Raw genomic sequence first — 19374 nt, 5'->3', positions numbered from 1 at the left:
AGACTGAGACCTAGGAGATTCTATCTGAAGTGGGAATAACTGGGCTGGATAAAGAGGAGCTGGTGGTATGTGAGCCCTACTGACACTGCTACCCAAACGAAGTGATGACAGGGTCCAGAGCAGGGCTGCAGCAGAGAGAATGTGTCCGCAGAGAGAATGTGTCGGTGGAGCAGGGCTGTGGCAGAGAGATGTGTCGGTGGAGCAGGGCTGAAGGCCTGGAAGTTCCAGAATGGAAGGGGTCTGAGGCTCATCAGGGTGAATATGAGTATTGCTTAAGATGGAGGTATGGTTGGTATGGAGGGGGAAAATGAAAACCAGATGTGTCTGTCAATGTAATATCGTTAAGTTCTTTGAAAGAATCCAACTGAAATCCATACCCATGAAATCAGAAGACAACCTTCCTAGCGTAGAAGGATTGTTTTGACATTGGAAGCAGGGCTCAGAACTCAAATGCTTCTCGGAAAATTTTGCCTTAACTAACATCCCCCAGTTTAAACACCAGCGATAGAACAAGACTGACAGACTTCCACTTGTATGCCGTGTAGTTATTATTTTCATTCTTAATAACCTCTTCCACGGACCAACACATGATCCATCATGGGCCCCACTTCCTGGCTCTGTCCTCTCACAGCAAAGGACGCTGGGAAACTTGTGAATCAGCTGTCACGTCGGATATGAAATCTGCCCGCGTGATACAGTGCAGAGGTGATTGAAATGTTGAGTTAGTGATGTTTTTGATTAAGATTTTGGCTCTTAATTTTTTTTAATTTTTGCATCTCATAAGTAGTTCCACCTGCCAAATAAGGGTTGAAAATTTACATTTTCACTGGGACTTTTGGCGTTAAATTGTGGTGCGCTTTGGAGTGGCCATGGCCCCTTACGCTGAAAATTTCATAGCTAATTTAGAACGGCCTGGGAGTCCTAGGAAACACATTCTAGCCTTTCTCTGTTCCTAGACACCGGGCTGACACACCTATTCTGAAACACTGTGTGCTCAGTATAGCTCACCAGCATCAGAAAGGGAAGCTTCTGTTCTGTCTCTAGAACCCAGAAGGTTAATAAGAGGACAGGAAATGTCAGAATGAACTCTTAGCTGAACCTTCAGCTTGAATGCAGTGTAAAAACCCAACCTTCCTGCACACGTAGAAGGTCCAGTATAGATGAATACGCCTGCTGTGACTGTGTAACAGAATTTGGACAAAAGCAGCCAGACACCTAAAACATACGGTGGCTGGTCTTTGTATTTGGTGAGTGACCTTTTGTGCCCGTCCTCCCCAGGATAAGATTACGCGGCCCTCACGTACTTGCTTGTCTTTGCCGTAGGACATTTGTGAAGATATTTCCGACCACGTCGAGCAGATCCATGCCCTCCTTGAGACGGAGTTCTCCCTGAAGTTGCTGTCTTATTCGGTCAATGTCATTGTAGACATCCACGCCGTCCAGCTGCTCTGGCACCAGCTCCGAGTGTCCGTGCTGGTCCTCCGGGAGCGCATCCTGCAAGGGCTGCAGGATGCCAATGGCAACTACACCAGGCAGACCGACATTCTGCAAGCGTTCTCCGAGGAGACAAAGGAGGTAAGCGGCCTTGGGCAGCAAGGAATGCTTTGTTGGGTGTTTCCCTTTGAAAACATTTTCAGTTTAGGGACCCGAGAAGGAGGTTTTTGTAGATAGGCGAACAGGTCTTTGGCTAGGGTCTGGGTGGACTGAGTAGAAACAATGGCACCTGTTGTATAATGGGGGCTTTTGACATACAATATAGTTTGTGTAGATGTCGTCCATAGAGGTGTTAGCACTTTCTGACTTCCCACCTCCTCTTCAGTTGTTTAATACATATTTAAGACTTACTGTGTTCATGTACTAGACACTAAGACTATGATCCAAGCAACTGTTCTAGGGATTGGCTCAGCAGTGACGAGCACCAATTGCTTTTCAAGAGGAAGGTTCAATTTCCAACCCTCCCATGGCAACTCACAACTATCTGGAACTCCATTTCCTGGTGACCTGACACCCTCTTCTGGTTCCAGTGGGTACCAGACATGCATAGAGTCTACAGACATACTCTTGAGCAAAACACCCATATACATAAAACACCCCCCCCCCGAGATAAACCGTTTCTGTTTGTGAGGAGATCTGAATCTAGTAGGGGATGGAGAGAAATGAGCAGATGCTGAGGCCAAACTGTGAGAAGTCTACAAAATGCAGTAGGATGTCAGAGAAAGAAGCATCCGATTGACAAATGAAACGTGCTTGCCCCAAAGGGGAGGCAGGGTTAGACAGGTAAATACACAGAAGATGGCCAAGATAGAGGGAATGGGAGGGTCAAACCCAAAAGGGATGGGCCTAAGACAAAGCTGGGGACTGAAAGCAAGATGCATGGAGAGTCCAACAGAAAAGGCAGAGGTCAGGTTATAAAAATAAACTTTTAGCACCATAGTTAGAGAATTGGATCTTAGGCTGAGGGCAAAGTATTATTTGTTGAAGGAGCCTGTATGTTTAGCTTCCTGCTGCAGAAAACCGATCTGGATCTAGCAAATCAAGCAGGGGCTAGTAGAAAGCTGTACAATCAGGTCGCTTTGTTTTTCTCGAGTATTTTGTGAGTCCTTTAAACAGTTCATTGATATTCTTGAGGAACTACTTGAGAGTGGACACGGGCTGGGAAGTAGTCAGTGGTGGGTGCTTATGCTGTGCCCAAGCCCCAGGTTTAGTCTCCATTGCCAAAACAGAACAATAGTAACAACAAAACCCCAAACTATGGGCACCTGATTCTAATCCAAATGAACTCCATCATCCTCAAATACAACTGACATATATTCAAGGAGTATTTTATAGATAGAGATGCAGAAACCATGGACCCATATGTGATGTTTGTCTTACAGTTCTATGGCTCTTGATACTTAGTTCAGTACTTGGCTATTACCTTTTTTTTTTTTTGGAAAACATTCTTCAAGTTTATAAGGCTCGTGTAAGATTAAGGCACTTCTTACCAAGTGTTGTAGGATTCACTAATTTATTAGTGTTTCGGTGGCTGCTGAATTAGCAGCCCCATGAAACAAATCTGCACCTATTTTAAACACGTTGCACTCCTACTGATGTTGTTCAAAATAAATTCCAAATAAAGATGCCATTGCAGAAAACCCGTGCTGGCTTTAGAAGTCTGCGGGAATCCAAATCTGCTGTGTTCTCCTCCAAGTCTGCCAGCCTCCACCTGCAGTTAGAGTTCTGGCTGTTGTGACTGGAGCTGCGAGTCAAATGTAGGGGCTGTGGTGGTTTTCAGATGCAATGGCTTCCCAAGTCCCAGAGGCTCTCGGGTGCGGCTCTCATGGCTGTGGGAGACTCCAGGCTCCAGCTGACCGTCTTTCCTGTAAGCTGACCACCTGCAAACATATGCACTGACGGAAATCCGGGATGAGGGGTCCTTGTCTGCATTCTAAAGACATTGTTCTTCGGATTTGCCTCTGTCTACTGCTGGAAGGGACATGAAAACTGATTCAAATAAATTAATTTTATATATTGATTTATTAAGTACAAGTTAGTTGCTCACCGGATCTTTGTTATAGGAATTTAAAGATACAGCAGTGAATTTATCCCTATTGTTTTATGGGTTATATTGTGCATTTGATCCTATGACATTCATGAAATGCAAACACATGCAAAATGGGGAAAAGTCAATGAAGCTAAGTGATAACAGCTAACATTTTCCTGACAACGTCGTATGATTGCCTCGTGAAGTATCCATTATGATTCTTATGAGGAATACTAAAAATGTATTTCTAAATTTTATTGGAAGCAATTTGGTACATTTTTATTTTTGAGGACAGGTTTAGAATATTGTAGAGAGACAAGAATACACGGCATGAAGGGTAGAGAACAAAGGCCTTGTCGCCTCTGCTTTGTGGGTGTCTACGTGGATCAGGCTCTGCCTGTTCTCACTGTTCAGGAGTCCTTTCTAATCTCATTTGTTCATGACTCCAGAGAACTAAGAGATGTATCCTTTCTTGCCAGTGTTCCAGAACTGAGAAAAGGGCAGGGAATTCAGATAACTGTCTCAGAATGCATTCAGTGGTGGGAGATTTGTAGAAAGAAAACAAAATTGTAAAACTATACACAATAAAGCAAAACACTGATGAACTAGAACCCATCCAAGGAAGGGGTTAAATTTCAGAATCCATTTGAATTTCAGAACCACACAGAAGGGGGAAGAGTGAGTTTGAAAGATGAGAAAGTGGCAAGTTCTAATTATTTGAGTCTTCTTCTCTATTTGAACATTGAAAATGAAATGGCAGGTATGTGGTTAAAATCAAACAAACCAAGCAACTAAACAAATATGTAGAAACAGCTCTTTGCAGTAACTCTCAAATTGTACAGTGAGCCATCCCGAAATGTTCTGGGACAAGCACTTGATTGTTCTATTTAGCAAGGAAGGCAAGGGGTAAATAGTTTTATAAATAGGAAAGTGAAACTGAAGAAAAGCTAAGTGGTTGCTGTAAGTGCATAAGCCTAGGAATAATTAAACTGAATCAAATCAAACCATTTGATTGCTGGCTTAATGATCCTTCCTTTCCCCCTCTCTTTCTCCCTTCTCTTCCACATTCTCCCAAGTTTTATTGACTTCCTAGTATGTGCAAGGCACAAGGCATAGAATTAGGAGTACACCTTAGCAGCCACCTTCACAGTTTTGTTGATCCTCACATGATTTTAGGTGGCATCCCGGGTGGGTACCATTCCCTTCATTGTAGAGGTGTTATCCGCACACCCATCCTATGGGAGAGAGGACTCAAGCTGGAAGAGGTAATTTTATGTGAGTCAGGATTCATAGTTCCTAGTAAAGCTAGTGCTACTACACACACGAGCAAGAAGTTCATATGTGCCAGATGTTATAACAAGTACATTACAAGGTATTTCCTTCTCTGTGGGAGCCTTCCAGAACATCCACAGCATGACATTTGTGTATTCCTGCATTGGCCCTTGTTACCAGCTGGCTTCTATCGAGACAAAGCACTACCGGCCTGTGAGCTTCAGGGACCAGCACTCCCACGGCATGCAGGTCCTACCACTGTATATAAATATCTGCAGAATTAAATGAAGCAGCGTAAAGCAGATAGCCACTGCTATTGGTGTAGAAGGAGGGGGTATTACATTAGATGGGTGAACTGGAAGTCAGTCATAGTGATTATCTGATTTATAATTTCAGTCTACAGAAAATGAAAATTATTAAGAATTATTATGCGGTTGAATGATGTTGAAAGATTTTTTTGTATATCCCCCCCCCCCCTTCAGAATGAAGTTTGCTTCACTTTTCCCTATCACACCTACTCTTTCTAGTCCACAGTTGCTCTCTGGAACTCATTTAGAATCACAGTCCCTAGTGACAAAGATGGAGGGGCCATTGGTCTGAGGGTAAGGGTGGGGGTAGGTGGGTGGTATGTTGGTAAGAGGGCCGTGATTTTGTATGACAGAGATAAAAACATGTGGAGCATTGTGTAGCGAGATTGTAGGATCTGGGGGGGGGCGGAGGAGGGGCAGTGCTGAATTGGGGGACAGAGGTCACGGGCACTGACCAGCCGAGAACTCTGATACACCAGTGGAACTTAATAACAGGAGTAGCCTCTGCGTTAGCAGTGCTGCACCTCCAGCTGCTGACAAACTAAATAGTACCGAGAGGAGATGTAAGAGCATCTGGGCCTCAGTTAACTTAATCACAGGTAAGAAGCAAAGCCTGATTTCTGTCCAAATTAGAAAAGAAGCAAGTGAGGTTCCTTGAAGCGGGTGATAAGACTGAAGCCAATAATTTTAGCAAATGAATCACCACCGATATACAACACATCCTTCATTCAAGAGCAGCCTCCTGCCATGGGGGTGTATCTGAGGAGAGGAATTGCTGGGCAGCTCAGACACAGCCCTCATTACCAACAGTATGGGTGATACTTCTGGGTTCTAAGTGTGTGAAAACCATCCCTTGGTGCCATAGCTGTGCGGGACTCATTGCTGGCATATGTCAGCAGTATGTCCGTGGTGTGGCAGGAACCAGCAGAACTGAATGGGTGGCCCTTCCTGAGCAGACTTTAAATAACTGAGCTCATCAGTCATCTGCATGAGAAACTTCAGGGGACTTTTTTCCCCTTAAAATTGCCTCTGCAGAGTCGATAGTCTATAGTGTGTATATACTCTATATAGTCTATAGCAATACACCTAGCCTAACACGGCCAGGTCATTGGTTCAGTCCCCAACACGAAACCCTCCTCTCCAAGCAAAAAGCCACTGCATAGTAAAACCTAAACTGGTTTTGTTCTCTTGTTGCTGTTCAACCTCCCTCACCCCTGCCCCAATGCTAGGGATTAATTTAAGTTCAGGTCTTCAAGAATTCTGAGATAGCACCCCACCCCTGGATTCTGTTCCCCATCACAAGATGATACTGTTTCTACTTGATGATATTTTTTTCAGGCGTAGATTTTTTTTCTCATTTAAAAATTCAGTGATAATAATAATAATGATTTTGAATATTTTTATAAATCAAACTAGTAACTGGCTGGAATTCCCCCAAAATTTTACAAAAGTTTCATACTCTGTTCTCTGAAATGAAGTAATTTATTTATCTAACATACTCAGGTCCAGTTATTTATTGAACATCTATTGTTGAAGATTTTGAAGGCCAAATATACTCCTGGCCTTCCCTGTTTGTGCAAAACAGGTGGTTTATGCTTTCAATATCTAGTTATTGCCTAAACTCTGAAATTTATTCATTATAACAACAAATTTTTAGTATTTTTTAACCTCAAAGTATTGTAGGACAGTAAGTATAATAAGAAACAATAGAAATTATATTCCTAACTTCTACTAGTTGACAGTTTAAAAGGTCTTACAGAATGGCTTAGGAACATAACCATAATTTAAATAGCTTTTAATATAATATTTTATTAATTCTTTGAGAATTGCATGCAATATATTTTGATAATATTCAACTTCCACTCCTCTCCTTAACTCCTACCAGGTTCACACCCCTTAAACTCCTTCTTGTTTCTCCCTAAATATAACCCATCAAGTCCAATCTGTGCTGCCCATACTCCTGGTGTGGGGCCATCCACCCGAGCATGTCAGCCTACTGGAGGCCATACCATTAAAGAAAACTATTTTTTTTTTTCCTTTCCCAGCTGTCAATAGCTCCTCAGCTAGGTATAAGAACCTATGAGCCCCTCCCCATTCCTTGCTGGAATATTGACTGATCTTGTGAGGATGTCATGGGGGGTTACACAGATGTGCAGATGTCATGTGGAAATGCACAGATGTGTGGATGTCGGGCGGGGATGCACAGGTGTGCAGATGTCATGCAGGGATGCACAGCTGTGTGAATGTCATGCAGAAATGCACAGATGTGTGGATGTCATGCAGGGATGCACAGCTGTATGAATGTCATGCAGAAATGCACAGATGTGTGGATGTCATGCAGGGATGCACAGCTGTGTGGATGCCATGCAGGGATGCACAGCTGTTTGGATGTTGTGCGGGGATGCACAGATGTGTGGATGTCATTCGGGGATGTACAGTTCTGCATATGTCATGTATGGATGCACAGCTGTATGGATGCCATGCAGGTATGCACAGTTGTGTGGATGTTGTGCGGGGATGCACAAGTGTTAGTTCATGAAAGCAGTGGTCCTGGTATATCTGTATGATGCTGTTTTCCTCCAGTCTTCCCAGACCCCTGGCTCCTTCGATCTTTCTACCCTTCTCTTTTACATTAGTCCCTGAACTTCAGAGAGGGTGTGATATAGAAGTCCCATTTGTGTTGTTTTGGGGGTCCCCAGGATACCTCTGACCAACAACTTGGGTGGAGGTACCCTATATCTGGCACTGGGTTTTTTATATGGCAAACTATAATTCCTGGAAGGAGCATTATCCCCCTGCATAGGGTAAATCCAATTAAACTTTTTTATATAAAAATATGAATAGTATCTTATAGAAGAGAAATTCTTAAGTAATGGCCAGCCAAATCAAGCATTTTTTTTTAAAAATCTCCTTCTAAATTGTGAGACTTATTCTCTTAAAAGTTGCAAACTGCAACTTTTGTTTGTCTGACTCATCCCTGGGTGGTTTGGGTTTCAGGCAGGAAGCCTCGATGCCACACACAATTCTACTTAGCTCGTTTTTTGTTGAGGTTGGAGGTTAATCTTCATCCCTTGTTCAGGGTGCTTTAGTTCTAGAGGTGACTTATGCATCCTCCTCAATATGCTTCATTACTAGAAGGACTGATATCCATAGCAACAGAGTAAGCATCCGCTGGGCACTTCCCATGCACCAGACTCTCGTGCCATGTATTCAACTCCCTTAAGTCTCCAAATATCTCTGTGGCACCGCTAATCATTTTTTCTTTGTCTTTCTCTCTCTTTCCCCTTCCTTCCTTCCTTCCTTCCTTCCTTCCTTCCTTCCTTCCTTCCTTCCTTCCTTCCTTCCTTCATAAAGTCCCCTCTGCTGGCAGCATGGAACACAAACTAGCAGACAGGTCAGATTAAAGCCATAGTCAAAGTTAGAACTTGACTTCAGGTCAGACAGACTCAGTACAAGGCCTAGGCCGGTACTTGGTCACCAGGCCATAGTGACTTATTTTTTCTTTTTGAAGTAATATACACAAGGAAAACGGTCAGGGTTGAATGAAGAAGCAATAGTAGGAAGCAGCCATCCCCACTTGGAATGAGGAAGCCCAGGCCTAGGAAAGATTGTTTACTATAATTATTGTTTTATCTGGATATTTGAGAGTAAGAGTTGGGATTGGGAGACAGAGAGAAGGAGAAGAACTGAAGGGAGAGAACAGTCGTGAGACAAAATGAACACTCGAATAATAAACGCCATGGTCATGAGGAAGCCGCATCTTGGGATGACCTGGCTGAAGGGACACGGGCCCAGCAGTTAGATGGGGGTCTGGCATTGTTGCTTCTAGTCCATTGCCCTTGCTAAGGCAACGGGAATCACCTTTACACTCTTCCTTCATATGCTAGGGGCCTAGACCAGGCTGTCCTTTAGCTCGGTGAGCAGAATCCAGTTTGGATGTGACATCATCAATTAAAAACCTTCTTGTTTGTCATGTGGCATAGAAACTAGGTTAGCAACGAGGGAAAAGAAGCCTCAATTACACAAAAATACTTATAATGCTATTGTTAGTGTGGATTAATTTCAAATCCTGTTGACCCACATGGAATCATAGATAATAATCCAGAAGGGCCGCTAGCAATTGAGGTGCAGTGTTGAGAGCAGGGGGAGGGGGAGTGTTGCAGAGAAGGGGAAGGGTGGGGTCCTGAGGTTTGAACCCTAATGTTCTCAGTGTGAGCTGTGTATAGCTTTAAAAGGTGGGGCCAGATAGAAACTGCTCTTTAACCGTCTCTGTTATGTTTTTAAAACATTTTCCTGTGATTTGTGAATGAATGTCTGACATTACTGGATTAATACAGTTTGTTATTCTACTTAAAATCGTTCTTGACTTAGCCACTGTGCTGGAATGGGGGCACAAATAAACAAAGGAACCCCAAACTCCAGAGGTTTATAAAGATTCTACTTTCGTGTTACCACCTTCTTCTTCTTCTTCTTCTTCTTCTTCTTCTTCTTCTTCTTCTTCTTCTTCTTCTTCTTCTTCTTCTTCTTCTTCTTCTTCTGAAATGTGCTCTTTACTTAAGATCTTTAAAAAATATTTCTTTCTTTCTTTTATATACAATATTGTGTCTGTGTGTATGTCTGCAGGCCAGAAGAGGGCACCAGACCTCATAACAGATGGGACATGTGGTTGCTGGGAATTGAACTCAGGACCTTTGGAAGAGTAGGCAATGCTCTTAACCACTGAGCCATCTCTCCCTTTACTTAAGATTTTAGTAAAAAAAAAAAAATGTGTATAAAGACAGGCTTTGCAGTGTAGTCTGTGATCCTGGCTTTTCAGAGGCTATAGCCGAGGGATTGAAAGTTCACACCTGGCAAGTGCAGTGTGAGTTCAAGACCAGCACCAGCAACTTAGCAAGTGAGAGTGAAGGAAAAGCTGAGGACAGGGGACAGGGAACAGGGGAGCAGTGGGTAATTAGCATCCTAACCTCGAGCCATATGCAGCAAACAACACGTGAAGCACTTTTGAAACCATTAATGCTCTATTTTAAAAAGAAAAGACACAATGGGAAGTTTGGGGTTGGTCCACCATCCCTCAGACTCTATACCTCACGTTAAATTCTGGGTACTTAGAAGGCAGAAACTGTGTATAAAGCAAAGTTGGTAATTGGTTGGTGTGCCTTTCGATGGCTCAGTCTCGAGCAAGCGCATCTGGTTCTGATTTCACGTGGAATGCAGTTGATATATGTCATCTGTGATGCCCTTATTGACACGGTCCCTCTTGTGTGTTCCAGGGCCGGCTTGATTCTCTTACAGAAGTGGATGACTCAGGGCAGCTAACTATCAAGTGTTCTCAGAATTACTTGTCTCTGGACTGCGGTATCACTGCGTTTGAACTGTCTGACTACAGTCCAAGTGAGGATCTGCTTGGTGGCCTGGGTGACATGACCTCTAGCCAGGCCAAAACAAAACCTTTTGACTCTTGGAGCTACAGCGAGATGGAAAAGGAGTTCCCGGAACTTATTCGAAGTGTTGGGTTGCTTACTGTGGCCGCTGACCCTGTTCCTTCCAGCTGTGAGGCTGCCAGTGAGGACGCACCTCAAGAGCCTCTTTCAGAAGAGAATAAAGGTGAGCAGGAGGAACACAGTGCTTCAACATCTGGAGAGCAGCCGGGCTCAACGTCAGGGATGCCGTCCTTAGGAGACGCGCTGACAAACGCGGTGGAACACCCTTCGGAGACCGCAAAGCAAGACCCCAGTTCCTCCCCGCAGCTGGGTGCAAAGAAAACCCAGCCTGTTCCTTGTGAAATTATGACTCCCAAGAGATCTATTCGCGATTGCTTTAATTATAACGAGGACTCTCCTACACAGCCCACGCGGCCCAAAAGAGGGCTTTTCCTCAAAGAAACTCGCGTGAGTGAGCGGAAAGGCAGTGATGGCAAGAGGCAGCTGGTTGACCTGAATCCAGAGTTGAGCAGAAGCACCCCTTCCCTGGTGGACCCCCCTGACAGATCCAAGCTCTGCTTAATATTACAGTCTTCCTATCCCAGCAGCCCTTCGGCTGCCAGCCAGTCCTATGAATGTTTGCACAAGGTAGGGATTGGCAATCTTGAAAACATAGTCAGAAGTCATATTAAAGAAATTTCTTCCAGTTTGGGAAGGCTTACTGACTGTCATAAAGAGAAATCTCGACTGAAAAAGCCACACAAGACCTTGGCAGAGGTGCCTCTGTGCCGAACCCCTAAACGAGGTACTGGTTCGGAAACGCAAGCCCAAACCACCAGGGGCTCAGCAGTGCCGAGTGCGGTGCCTCCTGGGGCTCCCAAGGACACGGTGAGGCCAGAAACGGATTCTGCGTCAACATCCTCCTTCGAGCTGCCCCATCAGAGAAACTGGAGCCGGCTCTTGCCAGCGCAGTCCGAGGTCTCCAGCTCATCCCGTTGCAGTCACAGCAGCGAGTCCTCTGTTGGGTCCGACAGCAGCAGAGCTCCGGCTCATCTTCTTTCAGAGACCGAAAGCCAAAAAGATGGCTCTCCTGTTCCAAGTCACATCACCCAGAACAGTCAGGAGGAGGAGGCCTGGTACGGCTCTGATGAATACCTGGCGCTACCGTCCCACCTGAAACAGACAGAGGTGCTGGCCCTGAAGCTGGAATCTCTCACCAAGCTTTTGCCTCCGAAACCCAGAGGAGAGACGGTCCAGAACATCGACGACTGGGAACTGTCCGAAATGAACTCTGACTCGGAAATCTATCCAACATACCACAGCAGGAGAAAACACACAAGGCTGGGCAGGGTGTCCCCAAGCTCATCCAGCGACATAGCTTCTTCTCTCGGGGAGAGCATCGAGTCCGGGCCCCTGAGTGACATTCTTTCCGATGAGGACTTATGCGTGCCCCTCTCCTGCATGAAAAAATACGCGGATGAGAAATCAGAGAGGCCTTCGTCCTCTGAGAAGAACGAGAGCCATTCTGCTACAAAATCAGCTTTAATTCAGAAGCTCATGCAAGATATTCAACACCAAGACAACTATGAAGCCATTTGGGAAAGAATAGAGGTAAGCTTAGCTTTCCTAGTGATTTCTCGCCTGAGTTTCAGAAACGGTGCTGGGGAGACGTTCTCCCCCTCCCCACTGCATTCTCAAATATGGTAACATTTTTTTTCTCCGTCAAAGAAAGACGTGGAAAAGATACACAACCCCCACGTTTAGGCATTTTGTCTATCCCGAGGGTCTTGTCCGTATAGTCACTGCCTGCTGCAGAATTCTGTTTGTACTGCTCAAACTGAGCAGGATTCCTGATGAACCATGGGCTGATGCCATTGGTCGAAAACAGCTTCAAACAGTAGCTGTGTACCCAAGGGTCTCTGGATGGAGTATCACAGTTACCTTCAGCACTTTTAAACCTCTTTTCTCAGCCCTAGAATGGCTCACTTGTCTCTTGTACCTGCTATTGGAAAGACCAAACATGTCCAACTTACTAGTTTTTCTCTCCTCCTCTTCCTTTTGGGGTCCTCGTGGTTATTACTAAACCATTTCTCATATGCACTACCCAGAGAATCTGGGAAAAGAAATTTAACTTGGGGCAAATCTCTAAAATCTCTACTTCTGGAAGGAATGATCGGATGTGGAAGAACCTTTAAAGACAGTCATCAAAACTCCATAATATAAGTTATGATTTTATTCTTTAAGAGGCATCTAGACCAAAAAGGGTTTGCTTTCTCTAGAACTGTTAGAAGCAGATCCAGTTAATTTGATTATTACTTATTTTTTAATTGACGTATAAATGTCCATATCTTGCAAAATTTGTTCAACACTTTATCTTGGGTAAAAATCTGCCAGATGCACTTCCAATCCCATGTCAGCCATTATGCAAAGAGGGCAGATCACACGTGATTATTCCTCTTTACGTCGATTGAAACTTGTCTGGTGAGCCTATGTTCACTCTCTACACTACACTAGTTGGGCTGATAGACATACCAACTCATCAATGCTTTGCTAGGAAAGCTAGGTTGCAAGTCTCTGTCTTGGTTCTTCAGTCGCTTTTACTGCTGCAGTGTTAGGGACTGGAATGTCTCTGACAGGGAAATCAGTAGCCGAGGAGAACCAGTGTCAGAGCCATCCGGATTTAGAAGAGAATGTTACTGTAACCCCTGGGTCCACTCAGACATTTCCCTCATTCTTTGATGGGTGTTTATTGTCGAACACTATTCAGGGACCGCTATAAGACTAGGCACTGTTAAATGGCACACAAGGACAGAATAACTTATAGAAAAACTAAGTCCATAAAATAAAAGTTGCCTAAATATAGACTAGTAATGTTTCAAACAATTGTTACCTCAAGTATTGATGTGTCTAATCCTCCTCACAATCTTAACATTAATTACAAGTGGGGTTAACTAATTGGGATAATATAGACAAGGAGCGTTGAAGGCAGAAATGATTGGACGCTTAACAGAAAACAACCTCACACTAGCTCAGAACTAAGAAAACAGATAGGTGTTTATTAAGGGATAGACTTACAAGGTCAGGATGTTCTGCTTGAACAATGGACAAAAATCAGACCCAAAGCAAACCAAACAGCCAAAATGGGGTCCAGGGGCAAACAGAGAGAGGAAGGAAGGGGGCTGGACACGCTTCTGCATCGGGGTAAATAGTCCATGAGGCCACGCCCCAGTAGGCGGGTAGGTATTTCCGCAACAGAGAGTTGGACTAAGAGACAGCAGGCAGGCTTCTCTGGAGCCCACACTACTGTCTCTGAGTTCTTATGGCCCTCCTATATTATAAGAGGGATTATCTGTATTCTTGTATGGAAATGCTGTACACAGTAGGTGGAGAAGATATGGCATCTCTGGAAATTCTCGCGAAGTCCTAACCCTTGTGTCGAGCATCGAATGGCACGCAGGACTTAGACCTGTAGAAGTCTAGGAAGCATACACTAAGCTGCAGGGGTCAGAATGGGGATGAACTTGGCCATGGAGATGCACAGAGCCTTCCTAGCTGGAAAGTCTGTGGTCAGAAAGTGGAAGTTTCCACACCTAGAATAGACTTTATGCTGCAAGGCTCTGAAGAACGTCGCAAAACCATTAGGAGGAAACGAGAGTAGCAATGCGATCCATGTAGCTAGTGTCTTAACCTCTTACACTGTGTTTGATCTATGCTATGCTATGTGCCTCACATGTCTTGTCCTCCTTATAGCCTAGAGGGTAAGAACGACTTCAGATGAAGTTTGCCACATTCTAGCACAGAATGTAGTAAAGAAACCCACTCTGGCTTTTAGACATAAAGCAAAGAAAACCAGCCTACAATTCACAACCCCAGAGAACCTAGACAGCAATGAGGACCCTAAAAGAGACAAACATGGGTCTAATCTACATGGGAAGTAGAAAAAGACAAAATCTCCTGAGTAAATTTGGGAGCATGGGGACCATGGGGGAAGGAAGAAGAAGGGAGGGGTTCAGAGAAAAGTAAAAAAGAAAGAAAGAAAGAAAGAAAGAAAGAAAGAAAGAAAGAAAGAAAGAAAGGAAAGAAAGAAGAAACCCACTCCAATTCTGAGGACTTGAGCAGAACAGCGTCCATACCAGTGCCTTCTGGAAGGTTTGATTGGCAGTAAGAGAAACTAAGGCACCCTTGGTGGTGACCAGCATGGCGTCAACTTTAGGGGCCACGGTGATGCAGAGAAGGAAAGGGATCCTGTCAAAAGGAGTGGATGCGATCTAGCAAACTGATCCTAGGCCTTGCTCAACCAGCACAGCTTCTGGGCTGCTTTCCATTGTCACCTTTAGCCTCCCCCCTGTTTCCTCGGAGCCTCACAAAACAGCAAGCAGAAGACCTGCTAAAGGCCCATTTACAGGAGGAACCCAGCAGACTGTGCTCCGACTTGCCAGGGTACCTTAACCTGCATTTGGTACCTCGCATCTCAGATGGCTTTGTGGCTTTACGCCGGTTTTATTGGTAGGAAAATTTGCTTTGTAGTATACTTTTGCTCTTTTGAAACCCATTCTTGTTGGTTTATTTTTGATATTGTAATTTAATTACAAGTCTCCTTTTCTGTCCCTCCATCCAAACTCTTCCATATACCCCTCCCCACTCTCCATCAATTCCTGGCCTCTTTTTTCATTGATTGTTGTTGATCCCAGTTTCACTCGGTTGCCTGAAGTTCTGTGTGTAAGGTTTAGGCCTCATGGCCTTTTCCCTGTCCATTTTTGAAACCCATTTTTGAATAGACAGAGTAGTTATATGGTTGAAGAAAATAGACATTAAAATTCCATAGCATCTCTCCCTTCTATCCCCATACCCAGTCTTGGGTTCTGCCCTGCCCTGGGGTAATTGTTATCTATGGGCTTAAGTCCTTCAAGAAATTCTTGTTCAAATGGAAGCAAGAACAGACATATTTGTTAAGGAATACTTTATAAACCAGAATCAAGTCGCACCCTTTCATTCTTCACACATAGAAGCTCCTTTCTACTTGTTAGTATTTCCTGGCCCTCATAGGAAGCTTGAGGGTTTTTTCTCAGCTCCCCATGATTTACTGAGAGCCTATGGGATAGGTAAATTGATTGAGAGTTTCAGGTTTGAGGGTCCGCTGCTCTGTGAGCTTTCAACATAAAATTAAAAGAGAAAAATTAAATCTAGCCATTTGATTTTCTGATAAATGCATGACTTAGAATAAAAATGACGAGAAGATATTAGGGAAGGGAGTGGCTAAAGCAGGTGGACTTTAACATAGGTTAAAAATTAACCGATTGTAACGTCTGGATCTATATGGTGTAACTAACATTAGGGTACAAGCGCTGGCCTGAAGGGTGATTTTTAGCCCAAGCCTGTTTATTCTTACTATTGTTGGGTTGCTTTACTTTGTTCCATTTTTTTCTTCGAAATGCTGAGCAATCAAACCTAGGATCTCATAACCTCATACATGCTAGGCCAGTGATCAACCGCTCAGTAATTCCTAGCCTGTTTGTAAAGTCATGCTTTTTTTTGTCTGTGAATATTTTGCTCTGCAATACTGCAATAATAGACTTGAGGAGTTGTGACAGAAAATATATAGCCTGTAAAGAAGGAAGCATTTCCTGTCTAGTCCTTTGTGGGGCAAAGTTCCTAGCTTCTGCTCTTGACTGAGGAGAAAGACGGGAAGCCATTTCTGAGTCACATGCATTATACGTCCATTTCTGCAGTAGAACCTTTCGTTTCATTTGTACAATGACCCTTTGGGACACCTGTCCCATCTTACAGATGATGATTCTGAGGATCAAATGCAAATGATGGGCCTGAGGTCAGAAAACTGCTACCTGTAAGGGCCTGAGGTCACATGACTGCTAACTGAAAGGGCCTAAGGTTGTGTGGCTGCTAACTGTAAGGGCTGGAATCCAGTTGAGATGCTAGATAGAGGGACTTTGTTTTATCAGTGAGATTAAGTGAAATGCCAAGGATTTCAGACAGTAATCATATATATAGGTTAGAAATCTATTTATTAGATCCACAGACACACTCCTGGGTTCATAAACGGACGGTGGATGCTTTTCATAATGACTGCGTGGCAAACAGCCACTTGTCTAGCAGGGGGTGGGGGAGGTGAGGTTCTTGGATCTACTGTAACAGCTGAGTGATTCCCAGAATAGCAGCCCTAGGTGGCGTCACAGTGAAGACGTCCTGATAAGCATTCTCTGCTGTTGTCCAAGGTCCAAGGTCCACTTCTCACACCCCGGGGCTCCAGATAGCGCTGTCCTGGAGAATGTATCTTTGAGTCGGAGTCAGGGACCTCAAACTGACGTCTGCACATTTTAGATAGGTCTGTTTGTCCACACAGACACAAATGTCTTCAAACAGCAGATTACGGTGTCTTGGCTATAGTTAAATGGCTCAGCTGTTGTTCTGTCTTGTTCGGGAAGGCAACTATAAACCAGTTTTAAGAACTTTGCTGCCGGCTAGGGATGTCATCGCTCGTAAATTATTTTGGATTCAGCACAGCAAATACCAGTTCAGGGCTTGCTCTTTGTCACTGGGCTGCATGAAATTGTCACCCTGTCTGCACAAAGGCAGCTGTCATTGCGCTCCGAGATGGAACTGGGAAGCGAAAGGTTGAGCGTCTTGTGAATGTCGGAGAGTGGATTTAGGTGGCACTGGCTTTAGCACTGATTTTTCCCACAGTTAGATGGGCACAGACCGGCCCTATCCATTCGAACTTCATTTTGGGTATGTGCTGGCACATCCATGACAACACCCTGACGGTGGCCATCATAGCATAGCCATTTTGTTGTCTTTCCTTTCTGGTTTCCCTTTGTTGTGGCTACGCAAACCACACAACGGAAGTTACCATTTTAACCATGTGAGGTATGCAGTTCAGTAGTGTTGGGTGAAATAGCTCTTGAGAGCATTTTCCTCTCAAATCTGAAGCTCTGTGCAGAGGTTCTCAGCCCTCCTAACGCTGTAATATGGTTTCTCATGCTGTGCCGATGCCCAACCATACGTTATTTTCGTTGCTACTTCATAACTATAATTTCTCCTTTGTATCCGTCACAATTGATATGTTTTCCTATGGTCTTAGAAAACCCCTGAGAAAGGGTTGTTCAACACCATACGGGTTGTGACCCAAAGATTGAGAATAACTGATCATATCCTTACCTCTCTTCCTTCTGGGTCCTTTCCTCCAATTTTAATTACTCTGGCAACATCATCTACATGGAATGGGGTAGTCTCTCTCTCTCTCTCTCTCTCTCTCTCTCTCTCTCTCTGTGTGTGTGTGTGTAACTGACTTATTTCACTTAGCACAAGTCTGAGTTTTGTTCTTATTATCCACCCATATAAGTCCCATAGTTTGAAACACAGTTGCATTTCTTTCTTATTCTTATTTCTTATTGCATTTCATATATATATATATATACATATATATATATATATCACTGCATCTTTCTATGAAGATGTACCACACACAGACACGTGTGTAACAATTTACCAGATGTTACACATCTGGATTTTCCCTCTGCCTTGAATTAGCATCTTTCATTGTCTTTGTGACCAGACACCCGACAAAGCAGCTTAAGGAAGGGGAATTTGTTTGGGTGCACACTTAGAAGGGACACAGTCCAGAATGGTAGGGAAGGCATGGCAACAGGCAGCTTCGTGGCAGGGTTCATGTGACTGGGACTGTTTTTTAGTTCTCAACAGGGCAGGGAGCAGACTGGGACTGGATGTGTAGAACTAGATCATCTTCAGGACCCACCCCAGACACTCATTTCCTGCAGCAAGGAAGGCTCTGGCTCCTAAAAGCTGGCGACCAGGAGCCTCTGGAACCTGAGCCTTCGGGGGCCATGTCACACGGAAGCTGTAACAGCAACCTCGTGTTAGTGAGAATGGACACTCTTAGGTGTTGGCAGGGATGTCTAGTGAGAAGGCACAGGAACATGCTGGCCCTGGGCTCTGCTTCTCCCTGCTGTTCCGTTCGGTGATTGCCTTGCACTAGCTTCTTCCTCCCACAGTTTCAGTGTCCCTCACGGCATCCTTGTCTCTGCACTTACTCTCTTCTTCCCATCTTTTCTCTCTTTGCTGCTTCTTCACTCTTCTGGGCCTAGTGTCCATCCCAGCTTCCGAGAAAGGAAGTGTGAGAGGCAGCCAGCTTTCTTCTATGGACGTGAAAGTTTCACAGATTACATCTGCTCAGAGGGTCCGGATCACAAAGGCGTCTCAGAAATGGATCTGTGCGTGTTTCCTGCTGGGAGAGGAAATGTGTGTTGTCCCTGCTGTTTAGAACAGCTCCTTAAAAGAACAAGGCTTGAAAGTAGGAAGGAAAGGGGCCAGAGAGGGAATGTGAATGCCAAATGTTTGCACAGCAAAGCTACAAAAGAAATCTGTTTAATGAATACAGGGATAACTGAATGAATGAGTAAATGTTTCATTAAATTTAAACTTCTAGATGAGGGCTGCAAACTAAACTGACTCTAAGAGACCTGGTGGGTGAGGTAAAGCAGCCGTATGGAATGCATAAACAACATATAGGATGTATAAATGATATATAGGATATATAAATAAATGCATATATAGGATATATAAATACATGCATAAACCAGCAGACTGATTCAACTGGAGTCTACAAGACACATCTGCTGGCAGCCACTCCCAGCTTCAGATGACATTTGCACAGGAATGTGGCCTTGTATGGCAAGAGATTTAAAAAAAAAAAAAAGTAGGAAACCTACATTTTATGTGACATCTCCCAGTTTTTAAGTTTGAATCTGAACAGTCTTTAAATAGACCCAGCAAACACATTCATGGTAAAAGATTTGGCTTCAAGTCACTAATC

The 19374-nt window shown here is 44.1% G+C and overlaps 1 protein-coding gene across 4 annotated transcripts in view; it reads left to right on the top strand.

The window, feature by feature from the left end:
* Akap6 (A-kinase anchoring protein 6) overlaps positions 1-19374 on the top strand; it is a 423239-nt gene that overhangs the window by 174220 nt on the left and 229645 nt on the right. For 3 of the 4 annotated variants that reach the window (XM_048415577.3, XM_048415579.3, XM_048415578.3), the window contains 2 exons: positions 1324-1575; positions 10374-12134. In XM_048415577.3, the coding sequence (XP_048271534.3) occupies positions 1324-1575; positions 10374-12134 (2013 nt within the window). Of the gene's footprint in view, positions 1-169; positions 284-1323; positions 1576-10373; positions 12135-19374 lie in introns of those variants that run through there. The other variant, XM_048415580.3, reaches the window with a different exon arrangement.

This window comes from Myodes glareolus, chromosome 11 (assembly GCF_982192425.1).
Source record: "Myodes glareolus chromosome 11, mMyoGla1.1, whole genome shotgun sequence".
In the NCBI taxonomy this organism is placed as follows: Eukaryota; Metazoa; Chordata; class Mammalia; order Rodentia; family Cricetidae; genus Myodes; species Myodes glareolus.
The sequence above is the reverse complement of the archived record's forward strand: the minus strand, read 5'-3'. Positions and strand labels throughout refer to the sequence as shown.